Raw genomic sequence first — 13,178 nt, forward strand, 5'->3', positions numbered from 1 at the left:
TGTTCTGATGACTCCATTGTTAAGTTGGTTCTGACATAAGTAATACCTCTTTTTTTTTTTTTTTTTTTTGGTTTCTATTATTGCCTTTTAGTGTCAGTATCTTTATAAATCCAATTTTTATTTGTCTTTGAGGATTGGAAACATTACATATTAACTTACAGATATACTTTAATACATATACACATAAATGAAGAAAAACTGAAATTATCTGAAAAGGCTATTGAATTAATCCTTTCTTTCTCAACTACTTATCTGTGAGATTTTCTTCGTAGATTTTACCCAGAAAAGCATATTGCAATGGATTCATTGCAGAAGCAGATCTGAAAATCCAGCTGTCTTCTCCTAAACCAGGCATTAAAGAGACTTGCAAAAATATAAATGTTCTTTTGTTTTACAATTACAGCTTAAAAATATGCTATTTATATTCATATGTATTGAGTTTAACAAATTAATAAATGTTTTAAAATATTTTTAAAATGCCTTAGTTTTAATTTCTAATACAGTAAATATAAATAGGTATAATCCATATTAACAAAAACTCTTTGGTGTCCTCCATAATTTTTGAGTGTAGAGGTGTCCTGAGACCAGACAGTTTGAAACTGTTTGGAGTCTGCTGCCTCCAACAGCAAATTCCTTTAAGAACATAAGACTGGAAAATTGGAAATATAGCCCAGGAGATTCGTGTTCTTGAATATATGATGACGTTCGATTTTTGTTGATGTCTTTATTTTCAACCAGATGATAATAGTATGTTGTCAAGTACACTGCTTAATGCTTCTAATGGCCACCTTCCACCCTTCTCCCTTTGATATTTGTTTCTAGGCCTTTTATCTTTACCTGAGAGCTTTACCAGGGGCAAATCAGCAGTTTTCTCTACTTCTTCCTCCCTTTGTTATGTTCAGAGATTATCAAGGGAGAGCTATTCAGAAGGTGTTAGGGGACTTCTGTTGTGGTCAACATAGTCAATTGCTATGTTATTCGAGTTGTTACTCAGTTTTTGGAAAAGAGCACTAAACATTTAAAATCAAAGAATCATTGAAGTTTGGCACACATGGTGTGAAGAATTATGAAGGTGATATCTGAGAGAAATTTCATCCAGTTTTTTTTTTCAGTCTTAATAATGTTCTGTTAAATGCATTTGGCAGTGCCTTTAGAGTTTATCTACTAGGTGGCATAACTTATCTACCTGAAATGAATTTATTATAAGAAATGTTCATTGCATAAATGTGCGGTAAGTTTCTTTTAACACTGCATTATTATGTGCTTTGACAAAAAATAAATTAACTAGCCAAAAAATAAAAATAAAAAAAATCGACCAAAAAACCCAACACCTACCTACCTATTTGTAAGTAATTGTGTCATTCCCAGCTTCTTCCATGCACTCTCTTCCCTTTATCATTCTTCATTCCCCTTGGCGTTCCTCCCGTTTCCCAGTCTTCTTACTTGCATTTGAATTTTTAAAAACCCTTAGTATAATGAGCTTGTACAGATCTAATGGTTTTCTAAGACTTAGACTATTGTGATGATGAAATAATCAGACAAATGTTAAATTGCACTCTCTCTTCAGGCTGTTCATATTTTCAGGTAATGTTTCTGGTAGTTTTGAAGCTTATATGTATGTGGACAGGAACACTAAAACAACTTTATATTTTATTTCTTTGATGATTAAATTGAGTTACATGGAGTACTAAAATTGACAAATTTTCTCTGTATCGAGTTTACAGGACTTAATAGTGATTTACTTTATAAATCACATTTTATTTGTGTTTCATTTTTGAAATGACATAGGTTTTTCTTTCTCTTTGCAAATGGTTATCGTTCTGAAAGTCACAGAGAGGCTTTTACCAGAATAGAAGCCTTCTAATTTGAGGATCTCAATTAGAGGGGTATATATTTGGGCCTGGAAATACGACCTGATTATTTGTCAGCTGACTTCTTAAACCGCAATTTCCCTTATGTTTTCTTAGGCCAAAGATGAAGAGGAAGCCTTTCTGGATTGGAGTGATGATGATGATGGTGGATTTGATCCCAGCACACTTCCAGATCCTGACAAGTACAGAAGCTCTGAAGATTCAGATAGTGAAGATACCGAAAATAAAATTAGGTATGTTTTTACCATTGATCACATTAAGTGTATGGGACTTCTCCTTTTAATAAATCCAAAAGTCACTACTAAACATATTACTCAGATATTTGTCACCTTTACTAATATCCTGGAAAATCTTGCTGCTGTCTCTTTCTCATTTTACCTAGAGGTCATTCTACAAATGCCACATGCTCGTCTGATCATTTTATAGGTCCTCTTATTGTTTCTGTAATCCCTATGAGATGTTGTGAGTTGTCGTTATGTACCATTGAGTCATTCTGACTCATAGCGATCCTATAGGACAACAGAGTAGAACTGTCCTATAGGGTTTCTTAGGCTGTAATCTTTATGGGAGCAGATTGCCAGAATCTTTTCTCCCGTGGAGTGGCTGGTGGGTTTGAACCATCAACCTTTTAGTTAGCAGCTGAGCACTTAACCATTGCATCATTGGGGTTCTTTTATGAGATATTAGAGTGATCAAAGAATGGTGTTTTCTTTTCCTTTCCCTGTTCTTTTTTCTCGTCTCCTTCTTTCTGAATCCTTTATACTTAAAGTATTTGATCCACTAGTGTATGTTTAATGAAAACAGAGGCAGGATTTTATTTTGATTCACTATCAAAGGATTCTATTGAGAATGTTAAAAGATTGTCTCTGAATTAAAACATAAAGCAGTTATACTTTCACATTCATTGATATTAAAAAAAATAACATATATAAAACAATGGAGAACTTCTATTTAAATGCCTGTGGCAGATTCTCTCAATTTTAAATTTGTTGATTTTTTTAATGTGGACTGTTTGGTACCATGCCTCGAAGAGATGAACTGTGATGAATCGAATAATAGTATGACATGCTCAACGTTTCTTTTCAGAGTACTGTGTATTACTTTACATGGGGATTCCATTGATGTAAAAGCTGAGAACATTAGACTTCATGAACATTCTAAACCAATGGGCATATTTAGGCAGAAGGGAGGTATTAATGATAGATAATAGGATGATTGAAGGGAAGAGGATGCTTGATTAAACCCCTCAATTACTAGCCCAGGGAATTTGGAGTTTAAGAAATGGGCCACCCATTGCCGTCGAGTCAATTCCGACTCATAGCAACCCTATAGGACAGAGTAGAACTGCCCCATATGGTTTCCAAGGAGTGCCTGGTGGATTTGAACTGCCAGCTTTTTGATTAGCAGCCATAGCTCTTAACCACTATGCCATCAGGGTTTCCAAGAAATGGGCCACAGAGAGGTATAATCTGTTCTTAAACAAGAACAGCATCCTGAAAGGTTTCCAAAAAAAAAAGATTATCCCCTTAGGATGAAATGTTGTGGGAGATCTGGAGACCAGTTCAGAATTACTCTCCATTTTAATTTTGTGCTCATGTAAACAGTTATTTTATGTTATGGAAAATTCGCTTATCCAAAATTAGTCTTTCCAAGTGATGCCAGAAACTTTGAGTCATTTGCTATTGGGCAACAAGGTAGTGAACATATTAGCTTTACTGCAAGAGGCACCACAAAATGAACATAAGGATTTAGAAAAATATGTAAATAATTCATGAAAGTTAAATAATGTAGGTTCAGGGCATATTCCTAATCTTTAGAAATTGACCTCTAAGAGAAAATATAGCACACTCTAGGTCATTACGTGGCACAAACAGTTTGCGCTCAACTGCTAAGGCAGTTTGAACCCACTCAGCAGCGCTGCGGAAGAAAGGCCTGACAATCTGCTTTCATTCAGATTACAGCCAGGAAAACCCTGTGGAACAGTTCTACTCTGTAACACATGGGGTCACCATGAGTTGGAATTGACTTAATGGCAACAGGTTTGTTTTTGTTTTTTACTTTGATAATTTCCTTGGCGCCCATGTTAGAGACCTAAATGAACTATTGGTATGGTCAAATTTGCTACCCCTTATATTCTTATATAAATCTCTCTCTTAGAGTGGTTTCCAGGGTCTCTATTTTGATAGGTGTGATTTAACATGTATTACTTTATATCATTAACTTCCAAATGTTTCTGTGTAACTTGATCCTCTGGAGGGAACATTAATTGGTTCTTAAAGTTTATTATGCAGCCATATTTTGCACATCTCTCTAACACATCTTTAAAAGAGCCAGCCTTTGAAGCCTTTGGCAGGATGTCAGCAATGCCTTTGCATCTGATTCATATGGGTTTTTTTCCTAACGTTTTTAATGGTATTTTCTGGGTCATCCTTAATCTGTGTACAGCAGACATTTCATTTCATTCTTCTGACATTAATCACCCTCATAGTGACATTTCCCTGCTACCACCTAGTTAATATGACTTATCTGATAGCTTCATGTGTTTCATCTTCTTGATTAGCCTGTAAATGTTTTGTAGGTAGAAACTCTGTCCTTAAAGTTTTTTGGTACCAACACTTTCAACTCCAGCCTTTACCTCCACCCCCAACATTAACGTCATGGGCCCAGAGAAGGCCCTGAAATATTTCAGTTGATTGATTGATTGATGAAGGAGAGTTATAAGAGAAAAGTATAATTATAAGCAGCTATGAAACTGGCCCACTAGCTTAAATGATACAAGAAATGACAGAAGAGATGTTTGGAGAGTTAGAGGAAGCCAAGTTCGATAGTGTAATAGTGATAGACAAGAAGGTAGGAATACTTCCAGAGACACACAGACATCTTAGCTCAAAGACAAGAGTTCAGGTGGGAAATATCTAAGAATTACATGAAAATTAGAATATTTCTCAGGCATTAGCAGAGATTGAAGGTAATTGGTCATTTCTTCTTAAGTTGAAGAAAAATTGTCTATTATTGAGGAGAATATCAACAAGGGCTTTATTACTAACATGAGGGAGTTTTATTCTCTTAGCGCGTTTAAGGGCTGTCTACCAGTTTCTGTTGTTTTTATTTTTTTGTCTGTGAACACAGAGATTATCCAGTCCAACCCTTCTTCTTACAGGTGAAGAAACCAGGACTTCTAACTGGTTTGTTCAGGTTCAAACCCCTGCTGAGAATTTGCATTTCTAACAAGTTCCCTGCTAAGAATTTGCATTTCCACCCCAGCTATACTGAATCAGAATCTACGTTTTAACAAGATCCCCAGGTGATTCTTATGTATAACTTCCTGGGAACTTGTTAGAAATGCAGATTCTCAGCAGGGATTCCAACTGGAGCAAACAGGTTCAAAGACCTGGAAGAAACTAAGGCATTGAGGGATAAAATAATTTGTCTGTGGTCACAAGACAAGTTAGAGACAGATCAACATGTTCTGCCTAAATCAAATGGAATTCCCTGATTCTAATACCCCAGTCAGGTTATTTAAAATTACTCTGGTAGCTAGGTAGGACTTTGTAACATCAAAACAGCAAGGAATATACATTGATCTGCTGGGAACTACCCAGAATCATGTGTTTTTGTCTGTAGTAAGTTTTGATAGATGTTTATACCTTTTGGGACAAAAGACCTCAAATATTACAATTGTGTTCGGGCTCATAAATTTTTATCTCCCAAATAGTCCATACAATGTAGTTATACTGCTTTCACAATAAAAAGCATTTTGAAAAGCTTATATATGTGGTGCCAAGAACTGGAGTAAGAAACTCCTGCATTATTTAAATCACATTCTACCTAAGAGTTAAAAATATCCACTTGATCTGTGAGTCTCTCTGCCTTGTTGCCATGTTTATTCCACCCATTCTTTCAACTGAAAGTGTTTTAGTACCTGTCATGTGCCAGGCAAGTACAGAGGATAAAACATTTAACAAGAAAAATACCTTTCCTGCCTTCACAGAGTTTCTAGTTCAGTGAAGGAGTCCTGGTGGCACAATGGTTAAGTGCTTGCCTGCTAACCAGAAGGTCACAGGTTTGAACCCACCAGCCACTCTGTGGGAGAAAAGACCCGGAGATCTGCTCCTGTAAAGATCAGAGTCTAGGAAACCCTATGGGGGCAGTTCTACTCTGTCCTATAGGGTCGCTGTGTGTTGGAATCTACTCAACAGCACAACAACAACCTAGTTCAGTGGGGGTTACAGATAGCAATCAATGACAAAACAGTGTGGTAGGTAAGTGCTGTGATTTGTGCACTGAGAGAGAGAGAGAGTGTGTGTGTGTGTGTTGGGGGTGGCGGGTGGGGAGGGAATAAACACTGAGAATATATAGTAATGGACTAGTGATATAGTAATGGGTTAGGAAGAGCTTCCTGAAGGGAGCGATGTCTAAACTAAACGTGAAGTAAATTTAAGCCTTAATTGGGCAGGAGAAAGTAAAATTGCCCTTTCAAAGAGTGTGTCCTTTGAAGTGAGACAAGAGTGTCATTGTGTAGAATCTTTAACCATATTCCAATTAAACTCTTCTTTCAGTAAAATTGTTCCTTTTAGCTTTGCCTCACAAGCTGAGAGATTTGGCTCTGAGCATGTAATGTAAGATTAATTTTTGTATATCTAGTAGCATCATCATGTTTGGTTTATGGCCATCTTCATGTGAATTGCTAATGATGTAAAAATTTGCAAAGTATTGAATAACAAAAAAGAAGCAGCTGGATGTTCCAAATATTCATTACCCAGTCAAATGAAGTTTTTAATATTTATAATCTTAACCTTTTTCAAACATAAAAAGAGAGAGAAAAAGGTTATGGTTAGACTCTTACTACATTGTATCAATCTTTGCTTTGCAGATTATAGTCCTTGACTAAAGCAGGGGATTTTTATAAAGAATTACTGTAAGGTGGGGATTATTCTAGGTGGCATAAGACCAGTTACATCTGTAATGGTGTACTGAGACTGTTGGCATAATTTAGAGGTGATAACTTCTATATGAATTGATCCTTTTCCTGTATAGAGAAAATGTTCCATATCTCATATAATTAGCTATCTTTCTTTATCCAGTCTTACACAGCTCTAAACCAAAAGACTGATCGAGGTTATTTGTCTATATGTTTGTTTATTTTTGCTATTTTGTTTTTATAAATATATTCCAGATTAGTTTTCTGGTTTTTAATGAGTTTACTTGTCTTTAAAAGTGATTTCTCATATGGAGACGAACTTTTAATCTCTGTAGTTTCTCCTAGTGTCGAGTCCTGTGACATCCCTGCAGTACATTTTGCCTAGCAGCTACTCTTCCAAGACTTTAGAATCAACTTCCTAATATGTGGAAGGCATTTTGTCTGGAAAAGAAATATGTATGAACCAAAGATGAGTTTCTAGGAAAGTAAAATTCCCAGAAAGCATTTTCATTTTTCCTCTTAAGTGTTTTTGGTTGGGGCAGGGAATAGCACATTATATATCTGATATAAATTTTAGTGAAATTATTTGTACTGAATATTGAGAATGATACTTTAAAAATGATAATTTAAGAAAAGAGCTTTTTCTTACTCAGAGCCTAGGTGATTGTAAAAGGAAAATTACGATTGACTACAGTTTCTATTTGAACCTCTAGTTGTTGGTGAATCTAGTTGTGGGTGGATGACAGATGTGGAAAGAAGTTGGCTCAGCTTCATGATATATTGACTTTATTGCATGTCATTCTTTCCTTTTACTTCCTTTAAAAAAAAAAAAAAAGTTTATGCCCCCTTCCAGTATGCATAGCAGCTTTCAAGAGAAAATCTTGGCCATCTCTTCTTACTGTGAAATACAGAGTTCCATGAGCCATCAAATTCCATAGAGCTGTTACCAGAACTTCCCATTCATTGTGGGTGACAAGAGGAGTTAATTTACTTGACTTTCTTTAAATCATGTTCCTTTTCTTTCTTTCTCCCTTTTGCCATTGCCCTAAAAAGAAACAAACAAAAGAAGAATATCCTGTGATATGTAGCATGAATGAAGAAACTTCTAAGGCAGGTTGTGGGGGTGGGGAAAGGCAGTTATTACTTGTCTGGGATTTTTAGGGAAAGGTTGTTACTCATTTTGGAGGGGGTTTGTTATTTTCTGGGGTAAGGGCTGGAGCTGGAATGAGGAAGACAAGAGTGTGAGAATGTGGAGGTTAGGAAGCTACCCTCTTGCCCTTACTTCCTGCCTCAGTTTGGCTCTCTGCTTTCTGCTTCATGTTAATTTAGTGACCCATTGTATAAGTGATATATAACTGTCACTAGTGAGTGTTGTGGGTTTGTCATTTTTCAGAAGCGCCATGATCTCCGAGAAAATAGATGAATGGTTCAGGATGCCATGAGCCCAAGATGAGCCATCCCTCCTAGTAGAGTTCTTTAGGCAGCTGCCCTAACTTTAGAGCATGGCGACTTTTTCACTGTTTTCACTATTGAGAATGAGTCTTAGGATCATCTTTTTTTAATGTTACATTGCTTCAATTAGAATACTCATGATCATGCCAGTTAACTCTGTAATATGTAATATACCATCATTTAATCACACCAGAATTTTCTGATCCATCTTCCGTGTTGTTGGAATTTTAGGTTTTATCCCCCCACCCCCACCCCCCTAGAAAAATCTTTTTAAAATTTCCAGTGGTTGCTTTTATTTTGTTTATTCTTTAATGTGCAACATTGTTGAGGTTTGGGCTTTTTGTCTTTTTGAAGTCATTTGAAGGACTAATGAAGAGTAAGACTAAACTGTAAAACTTAATTTTGCCAGATAGTTGGAAAACTGGGGACATGCTTGGGTCGGTGATGATCTTGAATATTGAAAACTAACCTGTGAAGGTAGTTTAAGAGAGAAGCTGATGTGCTTCTGAGGAGCACAAGATGTCCTACATGCAGATTAGCAGCAAGAAAAATGTGTCGTATATACCTAATTTGTTATGGGTGTTTAGAATGTTAAATCTGGGAGAAGAGAAATAATTTTGTATGTGTTCTAATTTGCTGCAGAGCTGGGATTCTTCCTGGACTCTCAGGATGAACTTTAAGGAAATCATGAACACCTTGAAATTGTATGAAAGTGGTATAGTGTGCCTGCAGCATAGACATTTCCATGCATTTATCTGGGGAAAGAGGTCTATGAGCAAAAAAGAAAAAGAAAAAAAAAAATGATGAGGGGGTGGGGTTGGATGTCAAAACTTGTTGGCAGTCCTAAATGACGTGTGCATGTTTTACAGGAGGAAACACATATGAGGGTCGATGGTGAGATGTGCCGTCTTTTGCATTCTATTTCCTTCTCACCACCCCCACCCCCCAGCCTTTTCTGATTATTAGAATTCTGACCTAAGAGGACATCTTTTCCTCTGCTCTTGCAGTTATGTTTATAATGAACTCTGAGCCAATCAATATTTTCTTTGGTGAAATTGTTTTTACAAATCTGTATTTAGTACTGAGCAGCTAGAGAAGGGACGTTAAAGATGTGATACATTTTCACTTCCATTTTTCCATCAGAAAAAAGCTGGGCAGATTTGGTGAATTGTACTGCAGTAATTAATCTTCATTAGGACCGTTGTGGTACCTTGTAAATTAAAATTTATGATAAGGGGCAAGTGTCTGGCACAATATATTTGAATACCAAAGTACTAGTACTAAAGGATAGCTATAAAGATTTCTGATTTTTTTTTTTTAATGTTATTACAGGCTCATTTATTATTGGCTTTAAATTCTTTAGGAAAAAATCCAAACTATGTTTATTGATATGAATGCAAGAAGGGGGGTCTTATACAAACAAGGGCACAAGCTGGACACTTGGGTGCTAGACCCCTGCTCTCACAGTAGCTTTCCACAGCCCGTTTAGCAGCTTGCTGTAAAAGGACACTCCAGGGTTTCTGTGTAAATGAATATTCACTGTTCTTCACCTCCAGCCACCCAACCTCAGCTTGCATGCAGCTAGATCACTTCACAGTTTCACCTGATTTCTTTCCTTTGCATTCCAAAAAAAGAGAGAAAAAGCATGAGGTTGAAAATCTGCACACAGATACCACAGTAAAGGGAGTATGCTTTCTTCAAACCACCCTGTCCTGGCTTTTGTGAGATTTCTGAATAGGCTTATACAGTGATGTTGATGCTGTATTTTATGTTTTAACACATACAGACTTACACACCTAATTGTACTTGAATAAATGCAGCCGCTATAGAAGTGAGGGACGCTAACATGGACACTGGGACGCTTTTTGGCTGTCTCTTCTCGAGCGTCTGGCATACCGAATCCCCAGGGATTCCGGTTGCCATTTTATAACTTAATTATCAGAACTGCTTACCCCAGCATCCTTGAAGGTTTAGTGCTTATGCCACACTACGTCTTGTTTCTCTAAAGGGCTGCATACAGCAGGAAAGAAGTTGACAGGTTTTCCCAGCAGATCTTTTTCTTCTCTGATGCCTTGGCCACAATCATATCAGACAGCATTTAGAACGTGTTTGAGACTTGGTGTAGTGCTTCCAACTGCAGCATCCTTGCAGCCCAAGGAACATGGTTTCCAGGTTATAGAGAACATTCTGATCTGTTTTTATTGGATTTAATTCACACATCATTTATTTAAAGTATGCTGTTTAACAATGAGCATTCTTCCTATTCATGGCAGGCACCGCTAATTACTTTTTTTCTTGTTGTAATATATCATTCTCCGCCACTCCCTCCCAAACCTTTAAGTCTGTTGGCTAAAGCTTCCCAAGAGCTAGAGAGGGGATAAAAAATCAAGTGGAATAAGAGCTAGGAGTTCCATGTACATGGAAAATATTATATCAGTGAATCAGTCTCGTTCCCTTTACCTTTTTCTGTCAATATATAGGAATTTAAACTATGTCTGATCCTGGCATAATGGTCTCAGCAGCATCTGTATTATAACAATAGCTGCTCTAGCAGATGTAAGATATGAATTACATGGTGTTCTATGAACCAAGAATCTGAATGACTTACCCTCAGGTACCCCTGCATATAGTTGGGAAATATTAATCTGTGTGCTGTCTTGTCATAAATTTTGTAACATGGGCAGAAGTTGGAGTTTTGTAAAATTCTCTGTTAGAACAAAGGCAAGTCCTTTGGTCTTGTGGTGAAACTGTGGATTTTGGAGTCAGGTAGACAGACCTGAGTTTAAATCGTACCTTCTTTTACAAGTTGTGAACGCTGGGCGAGTTACTTAATCTCTCTGATCCTCACTTTTCTTCATGGATCAAATTAAGATAATTCCTATTTTGCAAGGTTATTGTGAAGATCTAATGAACATAATACAGAAAGCAGTATATGACACATGATAAGGCTGTTAGTAAATTATTGTTGTTGTTAGGTGCTGTCGAGTCGGTTCTGACTCTTAGCAACCATATAGGGTAGAGCGGAACTGCCCCCTAGGGTTTCCAAGGAGTGGCTGGTGGATTTGAACTGCCGATCTTTTGATTAGCAGCTGAGCTCTTAACCACTGTGCCACCAGGGCTCCTAATAAATGGTAGTCATTTTAATTATTAAGAGCAAAACTGTGGTAGAAGAAGTTTTTTAGTGAGTATATACATTTACAAGAATAAAATGTAATGTCTCTGGAATATTTACTTTCCGTTATCTCCTTCATCAAATCATTCATTAAGCCCCCAGATACGCGAAGTACCAGTGACTATATTTAAAACAATCTGCAATAATATCCTACAGACTGGGTGGAAATAATGAATGATATAGAGAAAATGATATCATGTAACGTACCCTATTTAACATATGGATAGAGAGTCCATATTACCAAATTGGAGTATGGGAAATGCCCCTGCCTGTCTGCCTCATTGTTATACATTCTCATTACTCAGGCATTCATTAAACTGAATCTTTACTCTTTGCCTAGCATAGAGCAATAAAGAAAACAGCCTGGATCCCAGCCCTCATAGACTTTACAGTCCAGTGAGAAAGACAGACTGTAAAGATGTAAACAAAAGTAGAAGAGAAAGTAGAAGAGAGATGCTAATAAGGCCCCTGGAAGATCAGACTGTAGGGTGATGAGAGTGGAATTAGGAGAGTTCAGTTTAGATGAGGTACTTAGAAAAGCCTCTCTGAAGTGGGACCTGAAGGGTTATTGAAAGCCTTCTCTTTAAGTAAAGGACTCATTCATTGCTTGACAATTTATTAAAATTTAAATGTTTACACTGATAGCATAACCATGACTATACAATTAACATATGTTCCTGGCAGAGGAGATTCCTCTGGTTCTTTTCATCCTGTCATCCCATGGGTCTTTCCGGAGGGTGATACTTGCTGGCTTCATGGAAGGTGAGGAGTATAATTAAAAGTTGCTATTCTAGTACATAAAATGGCAACTCTTTAGAAAGAGTATGCTAGCATGAAGTTTATGAGAACAGGAAAGTAAAAATTTGAGATGGTTGAGTACTCCAAATGAAGACTGGAAAGGTAATTCAGGTTATGTATTAAAGCAGCACATAGTTCTTCTGGGATAAGAAAACTCTAAATGTATTTTTATGCTTAATAATTGAATTAGGTTATAATGTGTTGGGTGATGTATCAACTCTTTGAACTATAAGAACTTTTATAGTTTAGATAAAACTGTTTTTAACTTGTAAAATACAGTAGACCCTTACTATAAGATGGTTTATTTTTAAACAGATTCTGGTTATATGCTAAGTTAAATCCTATTCCCCTAAACAATGAAATTCTGATTTAGTATAGCCTTTCCTTATGAATGGGGCTACCCTTAGGAAGCTGTCTTCCTAACCTCTCAAAATTAAGGTTTCTTGTCTTGAAATAAGGCTAATAATACCTGCCTCATAAGGCAGTGGGTTAAGTGAACGTTAAGTGTTAACTGTAATCATTGATTGCCTTCACCGTCTCTTTTTCACCAAAGACTAAATTTACTGTTGGTCCTTGTTGAGTACCTTCACCTACCATGCACCCAGGTTGTCTCCGGGGCGTCAAACCACCCCCACCCCCAACTTCGAGTCCCTGCTGAGAATTTGCATTTCTAACAAGTTCCCAGGGATGCTAATGCTGCTGGTTAGGGACCAGTTCTGAAAACCACTAGTAGAACAGTGGTTCTCAAAATTTATTATACACAAGAATCACCTGGGGATCTTTTTAAAATGTAGATTCTGATTCAGTGTATCTGGGGTGGAAATGCAAAGTCTCAGCAAAGGTTTGAACTGGTTTGAAGCCCCAGTCATCTCTGCCCTCCTATAGCTTCTGTCCTAGACTCTTTCTCACCAAGGCCCTGAACTTCCCAGTATCCCTTCCTGATTGACCAGGTCCCCAGGAATTC

General features: G+C 37.0%; 1 protein-coding gene across 1 annotated transcript in view; it reads left to right on the forward strand.

Annotated features, from left to right (window-relative positions):
- DDX10 (DEAD-box helicase 10) overlaps positions 1 to 13,178 on the forward strand; it is a 305,324-nt gene that overhangs the window by 281,829 nt on the left and 10,317 nt on the right. The window contains exon 17 of the mRNA XM_004382479.2: positions 1,968 to 2,104. Within this exon, the coding sequence (XP_004382536.2) occupies positions 1,968 to 2,104 (137 nt within the window). The remainder of the gene's footprint in view (positions 1 to 1,967; positions 2,105 to 13,178) is intronic.

This window comes from Trichechus manatus, unplaced genomic scaffold, assembly GCF_000243295.1.
Source record: "Trichechus manatus latirostris isolate Lorelei unplaced genomic scaffold, TriManLat1.0 scaffold00094, whole genome shotgun sequence".
NCBI classification, from domain to species: Eukaryota; Metazoa; Chordata; class Mammalia; order Sirenia; family Trichechidae; genus Trichechus; species Trichechus manatus.